At 41.8% G+C, this 22,379-nt stretch overlaps 1 protein-coding gene across 1 annotated transcript in view; it reads left to right on the top strand.

Moving 5' to 3' along the window:
* The window catches only part of Pou6f2 (POU class 6 homeobox 2), a 341,728-nt gene that overhangs the window by 104,306 nt on the left and 215,043 nt on the right, over positions 1–22,379 (top strand). Inside the window, exon 3 of the mRNA XM_076573605.1 lies at positions 19,331–19,422. Coding sequence (XP_076429720.1) covers positions 19,331–19,422 — 92 coding nt within the window. The remainder of the gene's footprint in view (positions 1–19,330; positions 19,423–22,379) is intronic.

The raw sequence follows: 22,379 nt of genomic DNA, 5'->3' as shown, positions 1-22,379 counted from the left end.
CTACATATCCATTTGTTCCTTCTTCCTTGAGGATATGGTGGTATCAACACCTCCTTCAGAGTCTTTGAGATAGTTTGTGCTGATTATGTCTAAGCCTGAACCTTTTATTCAAGCCAATGAAATGAAAATCATTAAGTTGGCATAAGTCAATATGTCCTCTAGACCAAAACTTGCCATGTTCTCTCAGGTTTTACAGTGTCATGCCTCCTTACTGAACACATCTGCTGTCACTTCCACTTGCCAAAGAGTGGATTTTCAGTTCACATTACTATTCATGCCTCACAATTGTAACACTCTTGTAATTATTTATTATTATAATACAGAATGTGCTATTCAAATCTGAATTATGGTGTCATGCTCTAAGTCACAGAACAAATATTATCATACTCTGACAAACCATAAAACTACACAGAATACAACATTACAACTCTCTGATTAAAGACTCTATCTGTCCAGGATTACACCAGTATTCCAAGTCGAGTCTTGGAACTTGGGGTCTTTGCTTGGGAATATTCTTTCTGTTTGGATAGATGATGAAGAGGACCAAATCAGTGTATGTAGTCCATGGGAGAGGACAAGCCTTTCTATGCAAATAGGCCGATACATTATTTGCACAGAATTAGAAACATGAATATTAGAGTGATCTAATTTCTTAATTTTTCATTTTCTATGTTTTGGATTATCTCCCCCCACCCTTTTTTTCAGGTGCAAAAACATTTGGAATGACGCCAATTTGTTTAATTGGATTTTTTGAGTAAGTGGAAAAACATTTTTAAAAAGCCCCTTTCAAGCTTTTATAGTAAGCTCAACAAGCTCAATTAAGCAGATTGCTTTAAAAAATGCCTAGCCTGTCTAGCTAACCACAACCCCCCCCCCCCCCACACACACCTCAGGAATAATGTATGCCAGGCTTGTGCAGAGCAGATCTTCCCAGATGAGTTAGCAACATCTCAGCACTAAGGACCGACCAGGGAGATGCTGACAATACCCCAGTCATGGCTGAGAAATGGGGCCACTCTGCTCCAATAGGCCTGTTGTGACAGCACAGAGGTGATGGTACAGTGTGACCCGAGACACTCGCCAAAGGCATGGCTCTCATCCAGCTCTCCTATCGTGGATGGGACATTGGGAAAACTGTGTGCTGGACTTTGAAGAGGCATTTCTCCCTCCTCTTTATGGTCTTAAATTGGAAACAGCAGACAAATGGAAACTTCAGTGGCTTCGTTTCCCCCTTTGTTCCCACCTCCTCTCACCTAGCACTTAATAAACACGAGTACAAAAGCTGCATTTTCTTCTGAGCTGTAATATGTAACCAGAGCAAACAGAGGACACAGGAAAGGTGGAGAAAAGTTAGATATATAAGCAAGAAAAAGTGAGTTATTGATTTTATTGACTGGTCTGTTAACTTCTGACATTGCAATAAAGTCTTATTTATTTGTATACAGAAGACTCAATTACATAGATACATATCATTTTAACAACTGGGTTATTTACAGGAGAATTGCAGCTTCATAAATAATACAGACCTGGAATTTCTCAAGCTGATGTTTATCCATTGTTACCTAAGGAAGTGATGGCTCTGGGGCAGCTCCGTGCAGAGTCATTAGGAAGCACCACAATGGCATGGATGGGGGTTGCCCTACAAACAATCCCGACCTAATCACACCCAGGCGGGAGCTGAGGAACTGCTCTCTCTCCTGCCATAGCATGACAGCCAGCGAGCATCCAGTACACAAGGGGCAAAAGTCCCAGTCTCTCAGTTCCACTTGGACTGTCCATTCCTAAAGGACTGCATTTCAGATTCTCTGTCAGTCTCTGTTTCTGTCTCTGTCTCTCTGTCTCTGTCTCTCTGTTTCTGTCTCTGTCTCTGTCTCTGTCTCTGTCTCTCTCTCTCTCTCTCTCTCTCTCTCTCTCTCTGTGTGTGTGTGTGTGTGTAAGGGGAATCATGTGTGTGTGCAAGTGCACATGCAAGTGTTGGTGCATGTGTGTTGTGGCTAAATCACAACCTTTGGTGTTGTTCCTTCGCAGCCATCCACCTTGTTTTATGAGACAGGGCTTCTCACTAGGTCCTGGAACATGGCAATTAGCCTAGGCTGGCTGGCCAGCAGCTCTAGGTAGCCACCTGGACCCACCTCTCCAGTGCTAGGGTTGCAAGCATGGACCACCACACCTGTTTTTTACATGTGTGCTGGGGATGAAACTCAGGTCCTCAAGCCTCACTGCTAGCACTCTAGTGACTAACCCATCCATCCATCTCTCAGCATCTTTGTTTGTTTAAACAGAAGTTTTAAGAGTAGGATCAAGTATTTCCCAAACTATCTTTTCATAGGATGAATCAATTAAGCAAATTGCTTTAAAAGGTAACTTATGAGAAGGAGGACTGGGATAGCCTTTTTACATAGATAGCAACAACCCCTGTTAAAGTTTATCCTTATTCAGAGGAGTGCATGCAAGGTTTTCAGAATTGGAGAGGGACATCTTGGCCCTGCCCTGTTTTATGTGTTCCCTAGAGATTACTGGGGATCAATTCCGTGATTTCTGTTCTGTGCTTGACTGCTTTTAGACAAAAAGAGAGGAAATGTGGTGGTATTGTGTTCCCCAAAATATTGTATTCAATGCATAACTTCCTTGCTAGGCTGTACACTCCATACACTCAGCAGTCACATTTGGTATTCATTCAGAAAATATGTGTTGAGAATGGATGAATTCATCAAGCAGTTGAAGAGTGTGATATGTGAAGTGTGTATGTCCCTAATATCTTGTATAACACCCTTCACCTAGTGAAAACTAAAAAAAAAAAAAAAAAAAAAAAAAGAGCCTGGGTGAACAAATGAACGAACAATTTTCAGATGAGGAAGTTTGCAGTTGGTAGTAGGTTTGGGACTCAGAAGCTCCAAGACTAGCCCCCTGAAGGACCAAGGAAGCATGTTCAGGTTATTGACAGTGGCAAGAAACCAGAAACAGAACCCAGGCTCAGCTCAGGTTCTGAGACTCTCCTGCAGCTTAGGTACCCTAGTGCTGCCCTACATGGCTCTTGTTCATGAATGTGGTCCTTGCTTTAGACTCCACCTGCACATCCATCATCCATCTGGGCTTATGTTGCACACAGACCTGAGTTCTGTGGACTCACAGGAGTTCCACCTCAGCCCATGTAGATTCCTCTGCACCAGGTGAACAATTTTTCACCACAGTCACCACTGCTAGTCATTTTCATGCAAATTCTCCCTTCCACGTTAAAAACACAGGTTCTCCGGGATGTGGTGGCACACACCTTTAATCCCAGCACCCAGGAGGCAGAGTCAGGTGGATCTCTGTGAGTTCGAGGCCAGCCTGGTCTACAAAGCGAGTTCCAGGAAAGCATAAAGCTACACAGAGAAACCCTGTCTCAAAAAGCCAAAACAAAACAAAACAAACAAACAACCAAAAAAAAAAAAAAAAAAAAAAACCACGGGTTCTCTCATTCTGTTCTCACCATAGCTCACATAGGAGCAGGTCTGTCTGTCCTGGGCTCCATTAACCCTGTGTTGAAGCTTTGAGCCATCCAGCTGTCTCCCATCCACAGAGACCACCTGAGATGCTGGGCAGGCACTTGTGGGTTGGCTCCATCCACTGCTGTCTTCACAGGACTCTGATGCAAGCTCAGGTCCTATTCACTCCCAGGTCTTGACAATGCTTGAGGTTCAAGAGCCTCAGCTACTACCAGGTTTACCGGACCTACTCTGTTCTGGAGGCTGGGTGCCCGGAACTCCTCCTGTGTGCTGGGCAAAGTGGTCACTATCTTCCTTCACAGATCACCTTAAAGCTCACATTTGCTGAGGGTTTCATTTGTGCCAGAGTCGGAGATCACGCTATTTATTCATGTGGCTTAGTGGATTTAATCCTCGACCCAGAAGACAGGTTCTGTTTTTATTTCAGTTTCACAGATGACAAAACTGAGCTAGAAAGATTAAGCAACTTGCTTGAACTCACACACCTGGTAAATCGCTGAGAGGGGCAATCCCACTTCAGAGTGGTCTCCCCCTCCTCCTCCCGAGGCACTAATGCTCTTGCAGACCCTTGCCTGGGCTGGCTTTTGTCACCACAGCAGACTCAAAGAGCTGCGTCTTTGCTGGTCTGCTCCTCCCAAACCCTCATGGCTTTTATCTCTGGAGATAGGGGCTGAAGGTGAGGCTTCAGGGGCACCTCACTCTGTGGCAGTGTTGACAGGCCGTCTTGTCACCACCGTGCTGGATGGGCGGGAGACAGGACAGAGCAAAGACCTGTCTGTGATATGTGTGGGTACCCGTGAGGGCCTCTGAGGCAAGCCATGGGTCACGGTGGAGTGGGAGAATGGTGATCAGCTACCCAGAGAGGGAGCAGGGGCAGGGCAGAGGTGATTTAGACAAGTACTAACAGAGCATGCCCGGATGAGCTGATGACCAGATTCAGTAAACCGAGGAAGAACAGTGACTCTTCAGGAGAGCCCTGTGGGAAATCCTCTGGTGAAAACGCTGATCAGGAGCTCCAAAGACTGCAGGCACTGAGCTCAGGCTTCTCGAGTTTCTTCCCATATATCCGCCTTCGTTCCTGGGTATTGGCGGGATACTTGTACTTCACAGGTTCCTCTAAAGGGTTCCTCATTAGAGAGAATCCCCTGTGACCACAGTGTTCTCCAGCGCCTGTCTCTTTGCCAAAATCCTGTGTGATGGGACAATGCATCAGGCTGTTACAACAGCACTCCAGTAACACTTATGGAGCATTTACCACATCAGTGCAAGGCACGGTGCTGAAATCTATTTAAATCTCACAACTACACTGCGGATACTGTTGTTGCCCCACTTTACTGCCGAAGAAACTTAATGTAGGGTTAGTTAACCTACCGAAAGTTCTGCAGGTCACTGGCTCTGTTTTTTAACTTGGGACTCACATCCTGTGCCCCAAGCCCAGAGTGGCCGTCTGTCCTCAATAGGCCAATAAAACGTAGAAAGCAGAAAAAGAGATTATTCAGTGTGGCCACATTGGGAAGAGGGACAGAGACATGCAGCAGATCCCCCACCTTCATCTTTGGGGTTTGAGTCAGACTGAAGTGTAGATAGAGGGTGGTCAGGGATGTGTACATCTGAGCAGTCCTGGTGGAAGAGCAGCCCCACTCACTCATCACAGACCCATCACCATCTGGCTTCAGTCTCTTCCTCACCGTGCTCTGGCAAGTTGTTAGAACTGTATGACATCTCTTTCTGGGAGACAAGTTTCCCCTTTGGCCGGTGCCCGTTCCTTCTCCAACATGAAATTGTTGGAGAAATACCCATTTCTTTGGGGCCCATTGTTTTATTAATCTGATAGATCTACGGACTTATGGGTCTATTTATACTACGTTAATTTCTGCCAGGCTAGTTATAGTGTAAAATAAAGATAAAAACATAAACAAATCCAACTCTACCCTATATTGTTTATTTGGGGGGCAGGCACATGCTGTGGTGCTCATGTAGGGGTCAGAAGACAACTTGAAGGAGTTGGGTCTCTCCTTCCACTTTGTGGGTCAAGGTCTGCGGTAAGCGGCTTTGCCTGCTGAGTCATCTCACAGGACTCTTTTTACAGTGTGTGTGTGTGTGTGTGTGTGTGTGTGTGTGTGTGTGTGCGCGCGCGCACGCGCAAGGGGGTGCATTAAAAAAACTGCTCACGTGATATTGGGGGGAAGGTTTTTATTGTGAAAAGAAAGAGAAGCTATGAAGAGGTACTTTCAAGGGTCCAGAGCAGAGAAAAAGAAAAGCAGACTGGACATGGTCAGGGCTATCTGTGAGACAAGAAAGAGAGCATAGCGGAGAGAACAGTGACGGCAAGAGATAGAGAACAGAGCAATAACGAGAGAGGGAGGCAGGTGGACAAATCATGTGTGTTATAAGGAGGATGAGGAGCTGGGGGAAGAAAGAGCTGGGAGGCTAGTATGGACTCTGGAATGTATAACAGGTACTTGTGATACTGAGGGAGCCTGGAGGCCAGCAGGGACTTTGATATGCTGACAGGCATCACGGGGAGCCATATGTCCCTTCGGTTGGAGGTAAGAGAAATAGCCCCTTTAGGCTGTTGGGAACCTGTTGCAAAAATTCCTGAGGAATGCTGGTTTTTATTTATAGAAATCCTTTTATAGTCGGTGTCTAGATATTTGGACTTCTGGAGACCGTGTGTGTGTGTGTGTGTGTGTGTGTGTGTGTGTGTGTGTGTGTGTGTGTTTCTTTTAAACAGTGTATTACTACATAACCTAGGGTGCCCAAAATCTCATGGCCCTCCTTCTTAGCTTCCCAAGTGCTAGCATTACATGTGCTCTCATGTCTCGCTCAAGACTGGGTTTTAAAGACACCTGTTGTCTTGGGGTGGTTCTATTTTTGGGCCATGTGGATGATTTCAGAATCTTGCAGAACCTGATTTTCTGAAGCCTTAGTGCACCAGGCTGCCCCACACTGACTTTATTTCTAAACCATCTGGAAAGTCATTTGAAGATCCTGTTACAACAGCATGGCCTGTTGGCCAGAGGGTTGTCTAGAGCCACACAGTTCCACTCTGCACCTGACTGACAGGTGACCTTCCAGGAGACGCTCTTTGCCACCAATGTCTCTAGCTGGACAACATTTATATAATGAGTATCATCCATTTCTTTTGTCCCATTTTGGGGCCCTCAAAATACAACTTGTTTTCTTCAGCTGAGAAAGGGAAGATGACCCTTGACAACCAGGCTGGAGACTAGAGCCCACCACAGGCACTGATGCCCTCCTAGTGATCTGGAATGACTTCATGGAATTTTCTGTAGACATGGCCACGCTGATTGTGGTGGATCAGGGCAAAGCCGGAACACTCAGTAACCATAAAAACAAGGCCACTGTCTGAATCACAGAATGGCTGAATGCTCACCAAAATGGCTTGAAGGAGAGTGCTGTGATCTCACCAATAAGGCCTCAACTTTGCTTAGTCTTTTTTACCTTCTAAGGTGTCACTAAAATATTCAATCGTAAGTTCCTCCTGAGAAGCTTTGACAGCCCCCGCCCTGCGCCACCATGATGATGGTTCTTCCCGGTATCTTGCACATTTTGGGTGGAACATGCCTAGAAAGTTGACTTGATTCTGACTTGAACCACAGCTCCTCCTCTTTTCTCCCTCCTTTTGCACAAAACAAAAGAAAAATGAAACAATGACAGTGACTGTAAGCTGTGGACCTGAGTTAATTAAATTTTCTGGGCTTTAATTCTCATGCTCTGTGTTAGACTGCAGAGTGAGCGACATCCCAGATATGGAATTTTCAGTCATATACCAGACTCTCAGCCATTCTGCCTTTCCCTGACCCTTGATGTCAACTCATTTCTTCTACATGAACTATCCTATCCAATTGCCATCTTCCACCAAGATTACATGTAAATTTCCAGTTTATTCTATCACCTACTCTCTGTGTCATAATTTATTGATATGTGCAAGTCAGTGAGTAATGAGTACTAAAATATTTTATTTACACTTATATCTTCAGATTTTCTTCCTCACACTCATTTTAATGTGATACCTTACAGGGAACAGTTGAGGATAAACTGATATATGTCTTAGATTTAGGTATATGTAGGGATTCCCAGAAGCTTTTCTTATTGCATCACACAATATTCATTAACTTAACATGAATAGCATCTTAAGTATCATACATAATTTAATTAGTGTGTACTTCTATTATTGCCTCCTCGTATTTAGGAGTTAGGTCTATTTCTTACTCTAGTTCTAATACTAAAGTTCTAAACAGAAATGTGAACTCAGTAAATGGATTTTTAAAATATTTTAATTTAGAGTGTTAAGTTATGAGCTGAATCAATGATGGGTTTTTTTTGTTTGTTTTGGTGTCTTTATATAAGATAAGCAGTAACATATACCTCAATATGGCAACATAGTGAAAGGAAATTACTACACATCAGATGTTTTCCTGTAATGGAGGAAGTACAGTGGTAAAAAATAATCTGAACAAATTCTACGGAGCCTCTGTTTCATTTAAGTGGAACAAAAGCTACAGAAGAGGAGGACGATAAAATGATGCTTTGCTAAAAGGATAAAGAATACGACCCCACTCTATTAGTGACACGCACTATGAATGCACTCCAGTTAATAGCATCTTTTAGCAATCACTACTTTTTCAATTACAATGATGCTAAGAAATAAATAGACTAAGGGAGAGAAAAATGGTCAGAAGACACCTGAATTGGACTAGTTCTTTGGCTGATTTTTTTGTTTTGTTTTGTTTTAGAGTAGCCAACTCTTGGTTAAAAAGGACTCTAAGAACAGTTTACTGATAGGGCACGGATTGACATTTTCTGATTTGAGAAATGCCTAGTATTATTGGGAATGCAGTGTTTTATTACCCCATCTCTGGAGGTCTTAGCGATTCATTCCTAGTGTGTTGTGCAGCATCCTTCTCTTCCAGCTGTGTTCTGCTGCGCTGTTAGAGAGGCTCCATTACGGTAAGGGACTGCTAACTAGGTGTGATGCTACAATTTCATGCAATGTGATTCCTCTGGGGTGTTTCTTCCTGTCCTTGCGTCCTAAATGACCCCGCTTTCACCAGTTCTGAGCCACATGCAAGACTGGCTGCAAATGCTACCCTTTAGGAGCATCTGAGCAGAAATGCAGTTTTATTTCCTCTTTAAGGGTTTTTAAATTTTTCTTCTTCTTTTTTTTTAAGTGGCACTCTGGCTACTTTTGTAGGGAATGTGGCATTCTGAGAGAAAATAACTGAAATGGATAAGCCAGACTCTTCAAAAACCTTCACAAATGGCAAGATAAAGGCATGGATACAGAGACAGAGGAGAAAGTGGTTAGGAAATTTCTCATAAATCCCAGAGCTATGATATCGGGCTGTTTGGCATCAGTTCTCTAGTGATTTGTGAAGGGTAAATATGCTTCTTTTTTAAGAACTCGGGGCAGCGCCTCCTGCTGGAAAACTCTTGGCTGGGTGTCTTCGTGTGGGTTACACTGGGCTCAGAGCCAGATCATTTCTGATTTGGACAATCCTGTGGAATCCTCTTCCTCACCGTTCTTCTCTGCCTCTCACCCTGCTGACTCCTGTGGGATAAAATTTGAAAATCTGTCAAAAATGTCTGACCAATGTTAGGAACCTTAAGTACATTTATGCTTTAAATACCCCTCAATTTAAACAAACAAACAAATCTAGAAAAAGAAGGGAGTGACTTTGGTAGAGATCTGAATGGGTGAAGTGAGGCAAGGCCAGAGTTATGTACTCAAAACCAGTGCTTTCTCTTTTTTTTGTGCTGTGTGTAAAAATTGTCAGAGGATTTTGCCAAATGTGAATCTGACAAATGGGGGGGGGGTCTGAAGCCTGGGATTTGGGAAACATGAGTGAATCTTTCTCACGAGTCTCAGCTAGCACCAAATATTGCTGGCTGTGGGGTCAGGCCTTGACCACAAAGCCCGAGAAAAAAGCTTTCCTTTAGATTAAAGATGACTGGATGCTTACTCCTTAGGTATGCAGCCAAATATGAGGGGGAAAAAAACAGGACACAGAGTGTTACCCAATTATTAATATTCTCCTTTAATTTGACTATCCTGTGAAATCCCCAAATCTAGGACTGGTCTGTGACTGCTGGGCTACCTGCTCATGGAAGTCACAAATGCAGACGCTGGAGTAAGAACGACAAGTTCTTTGTTGGTGGTCTCTGAGATCTTATACTATGTTTATTATCAGAAGTGACTGCACCCAGGGGCCAACATTCTCAATTGGAATAATGATGCATTCTGTTATATAGCTCGTGCTTAAATCATATTCTTCATGTCGGATCAGTGCTTTCTTGCCACGAAAGGGCTATGCAGTTATCAGACCTTAGGCTGTGTCTAGAGGTCTTCGAGAAGAAAGAAATGACTGGCACATCCTAGTATCCATAGAAACATCAGGCTGGGTCAGCTTAGTCTTGTCATCATCATAGAACTAGCGCTGTTTGACCTCATGTCTTTTCCAGGCTTTGGTTCCCAGGTATCCAGGTGAGACTAGGTTAAAACTCAACAAACTGAACATGGATGAAAATCTCATGGTGGGAACTTTATTGGGTTAGCCCTGTAAAACAAAAAGGCTATGAAGAGAACCCTGAAGATGTCAGGACCAAGCAGAATGTTCCTGACAGAGGCAGGAGGATAGCACATTGAAAACCGCCAAGACAGTCTCTGACCCTCCCACTTGAACACCATAGTACTCTAGTGTACATGTGAGGTAAGAGAGAGTACCCCTTTCCCCTGCTCCCCTTCTCTCTGTCCACCTCCCCTCCATTTCAGGGGTTATTTAATGCTCTATTTTCTAAGCACAATTAAAGTGGCCCCTAGTGCTTTTTGTCCATTGTTCTGTAAGAAGGAATTTAAAAAAAAAAAAAATTTAAACTGAACTAACCACATGGCCTTGAAGGAGTTAGTCGTGTCCCTTGCTGTCAAGCTTAGTGGTGATTTGATGATCTGTGCTAACCAAAGCCTAACAGTTTAGAAAGGTGAGTCTATGGAAAAGTCAAGCCTGGTAAAGCACCTTGCAATGCAGCACTTGGTGGGGAGGGACTGAAGCCAAAAAAGAAAAGAAAGAAAGCTGTCTCATCTCTTACTTATAGAGAGAAAGGTAGATGTGACAAGGCCATGTGACATTTGCCATATATTATCTTCGGAAAGATTTACATCCAGTCAATTCATTATTAACATTCATAGTGTTAGCCAATAGAAAACAAAACAATGTTTTATCTTTAGCTTAATTTTCTACCAAAGGTAACCTGTGGTAACAGCCTGTAAGAGACAGGTTAACAATTTGTATAGTTTGGATTCTTTATGGAGATAAAAATATGTTTCAGATTTAAACATAGATAAAAAGAAGTACCTCTAAAGCAGGTATAAGCTTGGGTGTGATTAAATACTGAGGGTGCTTTATTAGGAAGACTTCTGATTAAAAATAAATAACTCCGAACATTTTAGAAACTGAGTGAGTAGAGGTGCTGAGGGCAGCTGACCCATACAGTCTTGCAGTTTGGGTCAAATCTTGTTAGGCTTTAGCTTAAAAGTCATAATAATTTACCTTTTGATTTGTGTTTTATTGGTAAACTCAGTAGAGCGGGTGTGGAGAGATCGGGAAACCCGTGGTCCCCAGATCTCTCCCTGATCTCTTCCATAGAGGCTTTTTTTTTTTGAAACAGGGTTTCTCTGTGTAGTTTTGGTGCCTGTCCTGGATCTCGCTCTGTAGCCCAGACTGGCCTTGAACTCACAGAGATCCACCTGGCTCTGGCTCCCAAGTGCTGGGATTAAAGGCGTGTGCCGCTGCTGCTGCTGCTGCTGCTGCTGCTGCTGCTGCTGCTGCTGCTGCTGCCGCCGCCGCCGCCGCCGCCGCCGCCGCCGCCGCCGCCGCCGCCGCCGCCGCCGCCGCCGCCGCCGCCGCCACCGCCACTACCTCTTCTTAAGGGTCATGGGCTCAAGTGGCCAAGTTGAACATTCCTCAATGGAGTGCTCCCAGCCACCACTAGTCCAAATAGCCTTTGGGTACCGTGAGGAGACTGCAGGCTCTGATATGTCCCTCTGTGGAAGGTTGAGGTTGTGGCTCAGAGAAAAGGCAATTGACTACTCAGTGCCAGGCCAGGTCAGGGACCTGCTTTTTTTTTTTTTTTTTTTTTGGTTTTTCGAGACAGGGTTTCCCTGTGTAGCTTTGCGCCTTTCCTGGAACTCCCTTGGTAGCCCAGGCTGGCCTCGAACTCACAGAGATCTACCTGCCTCTGCCTCCCGAGTGCTGGGATTAAAGGCATGCGCCACCACCGCCCGGCTCGGTGACCTGCATTTTTATTTGCACTGAGCACCCCAGCTTGTGTAGCTGACACTTTCATGGAGCTGGGCATAGATGAATCATGTTACAAATCTCCACAGATGAACATGAAGCTGCTGGATGCACAGAATCTGCCTCATCCATACAGCACCAGAGTGCCACCATCAAGAAGAAACAGGACATGCAGTGCCAGTGTGTTGAGGGCAGCTCTGGACAATGAGTGACCTTGCCATTTCCTCATACATGTTATCTGAGCAAGGCTTTCTGGATTTAAAATTACACCATTTCCAAGTGGCTTAAAATCTGTGATTAAATTGTTCCATCCTTTTAAGAATATCAGCTCACTCCAGAGTTTCTAATAACAACATGTATACAGATGTTCACATATGTAGCTCATGCAGCCACAATGCAGCCCAGAGCTGGCCTGTAGGATATCAGGAAATGACAGTCTTCACCTGGGAGGTCTGACACTCGCCAGGAGACAAGAGCAGCCAGGGACCTTGCCTATGCCAAAGCTCTTTATCAACCAATAGCATGCCATGGGATTTTGTTCATGTTTGATGGTTCTCTTTTCACTTCTCTTCACCAAGTATTTGTAGACGTTGGTCTGGATATCAAAGGAATTGGTCTCTGCTTTCATTAGATAGATGTGAAAACAAATGATTTTAAAAAAAGGTTGGAGAAAGGCTTAAGGGAGATTTGATAAATTCTCAGGAAAAAAATCTTTAAAATCTCTATAGAGTACAAAAACTAATGTAAAACTGAATGAGCCACTGAACAAAGTCATTAGTGGCTAACCAAGTTCAAGGAAGGAATCTGTGTATTTTGTGCTTTGCCTCAATACCCCAAATCTCCCTTTGACCTTCATGTATATATGCAGCCTTAAAAGGTCATCATTTAGCACCACTGTGAACCTAGACCCTTTACTCAAGGACAGCTGATATTCTCTTTCCAAAGGTCATATGAGTCACTGCCAGTAAAAAGAAATACATTTTCACATTAACATCATCAGATATTCTCTCTTCTCTGAGCTTCCTGCAACAGCACACAAATCCATGTGGATTAACAAATGTGGGACTTAAGGTGTCTTTATAGAGTTAGCCTTATTACTCTAGAGTCCCAAATTCCACCAACAGCGTGCAGAGTTCTGTCCATAAGCATGTGTGTGTCCAGTGTCGTAAAGAGATCCCATCAGATAATAAAAAGTGGCTAACAGCGGCAGCGGCTCTGCAAAGGGATTTTATAGACATTTCCAACACTTCCACTTCCTTTCCGGCACTGAGTAATAGTGAAGAAATTGAAAGAAAGGGAAGTTTAATTTAGATGAGCCTTCTGCCCTGCTTAGCTTGAGTTCACCTGCTCGACATGAAATAGTAATGCCCTCAACCACCAGGAACCTATGCATCCCTCAGCCACCGGTGAGAACTGCAGACAGTCGGTGAGATCGGTATGAAATACCAGAAGGAGCTGGCAAGGCCCCGTGACCTTCATGTGATTATGTTTGTGCTAATGCATGGAGGAGAGAATCCCCCATTCAGACTTCTGAAGAGCCTGATTCATTAAAAATGCATTGGTCCTTAACAAGGGGACTTCCTGTGCTGTCTGTTGGATGACGGCAGACATGGGGGAGCACACTGAGGTGAGCGGTCTGATTTACGTCCTTTCCTGCTCAGCCTGCAGCCACCACAGTGTCCTCTTTACAAAAACAGTGTGGAGAGCCTCCAGAACGGAGTTCCCCATCACAGGATCAAAGCCGCTATATTTGAATCTTAAAGGGACTTGTGAGGAAGAGTCTACTCCACCAAGGGAGGCAAATTCAAATCTATTCTGCTGCATGATTCTGCTCTATTGCAGTAACGAAAAGATGCTAAGCCTGGCTGTCTGTGTTAACCAAAAGCTGTCACAGTGAAAAAAAGTAAATATTGGTTGAAGACTAGATAGTTGTAATTTCCTCAGTTATGATAAAAGATAAGTTAGATATAAAACCTTAAACTCACAAATACAAGATAGATAGGACATCTTCTTTAATATTGTAACTGTAATTCTTGCTCGATAATTGTTTTGTTATATGTAATTTTAGCATGTTAAAGTTAAAACCTTCCTTTTTAAAAAAAGAAGAAAAGGGGAAGTGCTGTGGATGTCATTCTATATAAATAAACACTGAAAGCCAGTGACCAGACAGAAAGTATAGGCGGGACAAGGAAAGAGGAGAATTGGGGAAACAGGAAAAAGGGGGAGAGACACTGCAGCCACCGCCAGGACAAGCAACATGTAAAGACGCCGGTAAGCCACCAGCCACGTGGCAAGGTATAGATTTATAGAAATGGGTTCATTTAAGATATAAGAACAGTTAGCAAGAAGCCTGCCACGGCCATACAGTTTATAAGTAATATAAGCGTCTGAGTGATTATTTTATACGTGGATTGTGGGACTGCGGAGCTTGGTGGAACCTGGAGAGAAGCCCTCCAGCAACAAATAAAAAGGAATTTTAAAACCAACCTCACTGTGAGGAATCCAGTTAGAATCATCAGTGGCACCCAGGACCGTGTGTGAACTTGGCTGGACAGAGAGGGCCGAGTGTGGGAGGCTCAGTCCTTAGGGAGCACTGAAGGAAGCAGGGTTGGGCCAGTCTCGATAACACACACACACACACACACACACACACACACATACACACACACACACACACACACACACACACACACACACACGCCCTCTCTGTCTCTGTCTCTCTTTCTCTCTCTGTTTTCTCCTCCTCCTTTTCCTTCCAAACGGGGACAGGCAGACAGCAGTGTGAGTCACAGATTGGAGATCTGGCAGGAAAGGTGGAATTGAAAGAAGGAGGCCTTCTGACAAAGATCCTTGATTTTACATTGCACACTGTGACCCTTTCCCACTTGGTTTCCACTCCATGAATTATCTGTGAATAGACTACAACTACAGAATGTGTGTCTGAGGCTGATTCTTCCCCTTTCCAAGCTGGCAATCTCAATCTGGGCATGATAAGAGTATGTCCAGGGCGAGGAAACTAGGAAGGCAAGAGGAGTCATGCTGATCATGACTCAACAGCTACACACAAAACCAGTGTTGTGTGATGACTCCAGTGGTGTGTGGTGATGTTTTGTTCATGTTTGATGTCACACAAGTGGCATGCAGTGGTGCAAGCTGGGTGTGTGTCCCCAGAGGAAAGGAAGCTTAAACTCTCACACATAGCAGTGAAGCCACCATTATTCACTCCCAACTGTCTTTAATCCTGGTGGAGTTGAGAAATGCCCCTACAGATACTCTCTTCCACTCTCTGTCCCTAGGTCACTATGGGCTGTGAAATGCTTCAAGAGGCTCCAATAAGACTTAAGTTGGGCGGGAAGGGGGGGTGATAGTCTAAGCTGTGGTCTGTGAGAGAATTTAGAAGCTACTTGTTCTGAGTGTGTTACCATAAACTAGCAGCCTATAGTGAGACCTCCCATATCATCAGCATCTTATTTATAGATTTAAAATTGTAGATCATAGATTGAATTATTTGGGAAAGAATTTCATTTAAACATGTATAGACTTTTTTCTTGTCATAACTGCTTAAACAATACAGTATAACAATTACATAGCATGCTCATTGCATTTGGCATTATGAGTAATTTAGAGGTGATTTAAGTGAATGAGAGAGTATCTATAGGTTATATGTAAATGTTATGCAGATTTAGGTAAGAGACTAATACCCTCAGATTTTGGTATTCACAGGGTCTGAGAAACAACTCTCTGCATACTGAAGGAAGACTGTTTGTGAACATTACATTTTGTAAGCTCTGAGAGACCCAATTACTAAGCTCCATTCCAAACATTGATCTTATCGTGCACAGTACATAGTTAAAGTCAGTGCATATCCTTAGCTTGTGTATAAGATATTTCCAAGATAAGCACACATGGAGATTATAATATGTATTAGTTGGCTTCAATGGGTAAATATTATAAACAAATTAAATGACATGAAATACTACTTTAAATGCAAACTTTGTTAAAGTATAATAACCAACAGATGTAGCATTTATATAGCAAGCATGCAGTGTTTCAGTGAATTTACATATTATCTCATATGGCAGTTCACAGCAGCCAACCTGTGAAGGAAGCCCTGTCATCTTCCCTGACTTTCCTAAGAGAAAGCTGGTGAGTAAGTAATTAGAAAACAATTCCAAGTCCACATCCCTAGTGAGGTGGCAGATCTAAATATAACCCTGACCAAGTTTCAAATGTAAGGAACCTTACCTTTAATCTTTATACCAAGTTGCTTCCTCTATAAGCTTAAGTCAGCTTTCTGTTACTGTGGCAAAGTTCCTGATGGGGATGATTCATTTTGGCTTATTTTTTCAGAAGTTTCAGTCAATGGCCTGTTTGCCCCTTTATTTGGAGGTCTCAGCAAGACATCATATGATGGACAGGACCCCCATAGGTACCAAAATTATGGTGGACAGAAAGCAAAGAGAGCATGAGGAAGGGACCAACATCCCAGGATCCTTTTCAAAAACATGCCCACAATGGTTCAGCTTCCTTCTGCTAGTCCATTCTACCTAAGGTTCTATCACTTCATCTTATTACAGGCTGGCAGTAAGGCTTTTAACACACAGGCTGTAGGGACATTTTAGATCCATGCTGTATCAATCTGTCAACTGGAACTGAGATAGAATTTGTCAATACATTAATAATTTAAAGATATTCCCAAGATTTATGCTAAAGAGTAATAAGTAATCATGAATAAATGAATGTCAACGTGTATCTTAAGCCAAACCTTTATTTGTATCACTGAATAGTCCCTAAGTATGAATGAAATATCCTGGCCTAAGAGCTCCCAGTCAAGAGGAGTTACCACCAGTAAAGAGAATGAAGGCCTAAGAGGGTGGGATAGAAGAAAAGGAAGTGAGTTAAGGTGAATATGATCAAACCACATCACTTTTTTTAAGGAAAACATCATACAACATTACTTTTTTATGTTTACTAGTTGCTTACAAAGACATAATATTTCAAAGCACAGGTCATTCATTACAGAGCTAACATCAGAGGACTGTCTTGGGACCCTTGGTCTCCAGTGGTGTACTGTGTTTTCTAGGCTCCTGGTCAGCTGATAATGTTTATGTTTTCTTGTCTTTGCCATGGAAATGCCTAACCTCAAATTCTTTGCAACCTTACACTAAGTGTTGTTTCAAATCTCTAAAACCTTTAGCCAATGTCTTTTATTCATTCTGACTGCTGGATTCCCCTCTGGCTCCAGGAAGGCCCCTGTACAGGAACTGCCTTCCAAGCAAACAGATTAGTTTATGGTCCTACAAGGTTAAGAGTGATACATGTGTTTGGGGAAAATGGAGATGCGCATTAAGAAGAAACATTACTTTTTGATCCAGGTGGGAAAGCATACATAATCTCCTCTAGAGCCTGTGAAAGACTTCATTTTACACATGAAATTGTGTGGAATTGCCCCAGACTGCGTTGAACATGGTTTTTGAGAATAGTCATTCTCAGAACAAGCTGCTGAGCACCAGTCAGGGCCTCAGAACACCAAAGGATAAATATAAGCAAATGGAATCTGTATGGAATTGTAGAGAGCAAACATACACAAGTGTTGGTACAGTTCCTGGATGGAACCAGTCCTCAGCATTACCGTGGGATGTGTTAAGAACAGAGTCCAAAATAGACTCTGAACACATGAAGAAAATCGGATACAAAGGGACCTGTTTTGCTATGGAAAATTTTAATATCAAAATGTATATTTATTTGTTTAAAAAAAGGACTTTTTTGTTTTTCTGTACATTGTAAAACTTTTTATATTTTCTGGTATAAAAATCCAGACCTAACAAGCTGAAGGAAGCAGCCACATTTTTCTAAGCAGTGAATTTTTAGTTACTTGCAAATTAGCCTATTCTTAATATTTGATCAAAAGCATTATTTGGGGGCTGAATGGAGACCATGAGATTATACTACATAAAGCACTGCCTAGCTTAACATGCCCTGGTTTTCAAGCATAATAAATAAACCACATATAAAAAATTCAGGGGACAGCTCTTTTGCATATATGGGGATTGTTGGTATCTCCTTATGGGTCATCTTACCCTTGTTATTAAATGACAGTGATGATTAAAATGCCAAACATATCCTGACAGAATTCAGTTTATAAAATGTCAGCAAGTCTGTGTTTTTATTAGTTTGCTCCAAATCAATTTAGAAATTTCAATAGAATGCTTGTAAGTATTCCCAAAGCAATGTCCATTCCTGACTTTCTGCATGAAAAAAATATTACAAATTAATCAGATTTTCAGATTTCTGTATAATGGCTTTGCACGTTTATTGCTTAATCCTATTATAAAATGCTGTTATGATTGACACATCGCTGTGGAGATAGAAGTCAATTGAATAATATGTAGCAGTCAATTTTATTTGTAGCTTAATGTGCTGAAGTATTTTTTCCACATTTCCATTATTTATAAGTCTGTCCCTTTGGAGACTATATAGAAGAATTTGTTTTAAATGAGCCAATAATACCTTCTTTAAAATTTATAAGCATGACAGAATCATATCTTTTTTCATTGGTTGGCCTCAGCATGCCAGTAAACAGAGTTTGAAATGTCTTCCACTTGCTATTCATAGGACAAACACCAGGAAAGTGGATCTTGTTAAGGTTTGCTTAGAACTGGATTTCAACCACCCCATTAGAAAACTCCAAGAAAACAAAAGCCCCTAACAGGGACACTTCAGACATGGCTGGCAGTTTTGTTTATTTTTTTATTCAAGTATTTATTGTTTCTACCATTATCTTAACCACTATGGATTGTCCTGAAATGAAGCACATAAGCATGCAGACAATGCCCAAAGGCTTTAGGGATTTGCTGCCAGGGTGCTTGAAATGCAACAGGATCTCAGCATGGGAATACAGTGAGTTCAGTGCCTACAGTAGTGGGTCTCTGCGAATTGATAGTGAGACATTTCTCTTTCGCTCTCTATTCAGAAAACTTGCCTAAGGAGACCCATATTCCTTTTAGGACACTGTAGAAGGGGGCACTGAAAAGGACTATGGTTTTAGGAAAGGGCATTCATAAGAGTCCATCCAAAGCCAGCATGAAGAGATAGCTTAAGGGTATAGAACAAAGGAAAAAATCCCTATCAGGGAACAATATGAACAGACCTGGTCATGTCTGAGACTGGAGAATCAGTTTATCTATTATTCACATGAGCATAACAGACACAGTTTCACACACATGCACGAACACATGTGCACATGCACACACTAAACTAGAGTGTGCTATCCAAACTGATGTCTAATGAAAGTCTTTTGGTATATATATGGAAGTATACCTTTTCCTATTGTCTTCCCTTTCTATGTCCTAATGACATTGGCCACCCTGCATGTACCATAGCATCATTTTTCCCCATAATTGGAGCTGTTGAAAAACCACTCTTTCATTGGCATCTAATCCTCAGTGTCCTGTGATATCACAGAAATGTGCTGTTTCTAGGCTGGTCTTGATACTAAGGGAGCTTTTCTCTTTTGAATTCCAGGGGCCAGAGGAAACACAGTCCTATCAGAGCCAGGAACTCCTGACCAGCACCAGGCCAGTCAGACTCACCCCCCCTTTCCCGTTGGGCCACAGGTCAGTATCTCTCAACTGCTTTCCATTAGGCTGCATTTAAGATGGTTTTACCATATAAATAACCAAATAAATAATAATGAGTTAAATCCAATTAACTCCAACAGAGCAAAGATGGTGATAAATTTTTGTATGGGAAGCTATATGACTACATTATTTATTAAATACTCTCAAGAAAATATGTGTTTGCAAAAGTCTCTTCTTAAAGGAAAGGTTGGTTTTAATCATGTGGAAATGTTTCCTGCCCCCTTTAAAACCTACTCCATCTAGGCTGGTGGTTACCATGCAGTTTTTTTCTAAAGTAAAACTTTAATGACTGGAGTGTGAAGAAAATTAAGTTATTTCAACCTTACTATAGCCATTTTTGAAATACAAGATGTGATTTAATATAAAAAAGTTAATGCAATTTTAATGCAAGTTCAGCTTATTGGGTTTGACAATACTGTACATCACACATAGCTCTTGCATTAATAAAGAAATACATTCATTATTTTTTAAAGTCCAATATTTGTTTTTTGCAGCCTGGCATGGGTTATATGGAGATGTAGAACACAATTATAAAAGGCTGGGCTTTCTTTAACCTCTGCCACTGACTGTGAAACTTTCCGAGTTCATCTTGCTTTTAGGGAGAGAAATATCTGGGCCTTTTTCTCTCTACTGCTGCCATTGCTGTTCCTGGAAATTAATCACTTTCAGTACAAGGAGGGATTGCCCAAGTATAAAGCTTGAATCAATTTAGACACTCTCTTTCTAATCACCATGAAATCGTCCAATAGCCTCAGACCCTATCACCCATCTCGGAGGCCACACAATCCCAGGTTGATAGACATGAAGACTGGGCAGTGTCTATTTGGGAGATCAAAGCCTAGACAGAGTTCTTAGAACATGAGTCACTGGCTTCCATGTGTCATAACCTCATAAAGTCATCCTTCTTACCTCACGTGTTCATATGTTTATGTGCTTCTGTATATGTGTGTCCACAGATGTGCCTGGAGGCACATGAGTCCTAATATGGTCTATCTAATATCTCTAAGTCACGTAATTAGAATGACAGACTCAAGACAAGGAAGAAGCATGGCTCTGTGACAACCAGAAGAAGGCATACCCTACCTTAAGCCTGAAATCCAGGCTTAAAATTCTGCATGTCGAGCCTCCAAACCTGTGTACAATCCTCATGAGAGCTACATGTTTCCCTTTCAGCATTGTATTGATTGGCCATAATATCTGATCAGGAACCTTAAGGCCAAGTTACAATAGCATTATTATTCCCCAAGTCTGATTATTTGTTCTTTAGAGTAACTTTGTGTTTTTTTAAAGGGAAGAACAAAGTTACTGATGTGAATTCAGTAAAGTGAACAAATACATTGGGAGCCCAGTACTTCTCCAGGGCTTCCTTTCAAAGGATCTAGAGGTTACTTTAGAGGGAGAACCAGAGAATGTGCCCACCCTTGCCCCCATTCTTCAAATGCAGCAGCCCTCTGTCTCTGAATCTGTTCCTTGTATTAAGGAGAAGGGTAAACAAGATAGACTCTGGAACAGTCTACCTGGTCTTTACTTGACCTCTCCACGCAAGAGACATGGAACTTCCAGGAAGTTATGAAACTCTCTGAGTCTCATTGGTAGGATAATTGGAATGTAGGGTCTGGTGATGATAATCTGACTTTATATCATGTCCATATTTCAATATCTTTTCTATTTTTCACCAAAAAAGAAAGTTAATCCTAGATAAGAGTTTCATTTTGAATTCTGTAGAAGAAAAAAGTGTGTGGTTATGTTTTATTCCACAGCTCCCACAAGGCTGTAGAGAAAGTCCTGGCTTAAGGACTCTAAGGTCAAGTGGCTTGTGCTGCCATGCAGCCTGGCCAGAACCATAATCCTAGTTTATCACTCCACTTAGGACCCTACCCCAGCACACAATCAAGTTTTGTGCTCTATTGCTGCCTTTTACACAAACTGTGACAGTTCAATCAAGAGTGGACATAAACATGTGTTTTTATAATAACATCTTAATTGGGGAAAGAGTTTGAAAAAATTAACAGAAAATACTTTTTTGGTATTTTATCTTTAAGTATTTTGTTTTCTATTACATTTTATATCTTCACACACACACACATATAAAACCATTTCAATAGTAACCACTTGTTTACTTAATAACTATCTAGTTTATTTTCATATCAGAAACATTTTTAGCTTTCCTAAATAGACACCAAAATGGTCCATTTTAATAAGTACACAGCATCTCACCAGGTTTAATGCTCTAACATGAACTGCTTCAACGTTTATGTAATTTGAAGTGTATTGCATAATTTCGTGCATTTATCTCTTTTCCCTTTGAATTCTATCTTGAAGCTATATCCTAGGAGTATATTCTGAGTCAAATGGGGATGAATGTACTTGCCATTCTTGATATTTATGTATTTCCAGATTGCTTTCCAAAAGGATTATGCCAGCAATCAGGCCCTCCAGCCACGGATGTGCATAACAGCATCACTAAAGACCTTCTAGCATTCAGATAATCTTTGACACAATTTTTGTTGATGTAATACTTGAAAACAGTATGTTATTACTATTTTTGAACCAAAAATAGAATTTAAAAAGCCTACCAACATCAATGAATTTTCTCTAACTACATAGAATAAATTAGCTGAGCACTTTAAATATATGAGAATCGGGATCAAATGAAACTTCAATTGAATTTGCAATGTGTAAAGGTATGGTGTTTCTCTTAAAAGTATTTAAGCTCCACAGAGATTCTTTAAAAAAAATTGAAAATTATCCAAGAAATAAGTGAAACATAATGTCAAAATATAATTTCTTCCTTACAGTCTTTTTTTTTTTTTCTGGGATAGGGTATGCTTCTTTACTACTTCAGAAACACCTGACTGGATAGAACGGAGGGACTGTGCTTTGAAAGGCCATGTCTTATTCGGCTGGAAAGTGAGCCAGGTTTCTCTTGTTTT

This window comes from Peromyscus maniculatus, chromosome 5 (genome assembly GCF_049852395.1).
Source record: "Peromyscus maniculatus bairdii isolate BWxNUB_F1_BW_parent chromosome 5, HU_Pman_BW_mat_3.1, whole genome shotgun sequence".
Taxonomy (NCBI): Eukaryota; Metazoa; Chordata; class Mammalia; order Rodentia; family Cricetidae; genus Peromyscus; species Peromyscus maniculatus.
The sequence above is the reverse complement of the archived record's forward strand: the minus strand, read 5'-3'. Positions and strand labels throughout refer to the sequence as shown.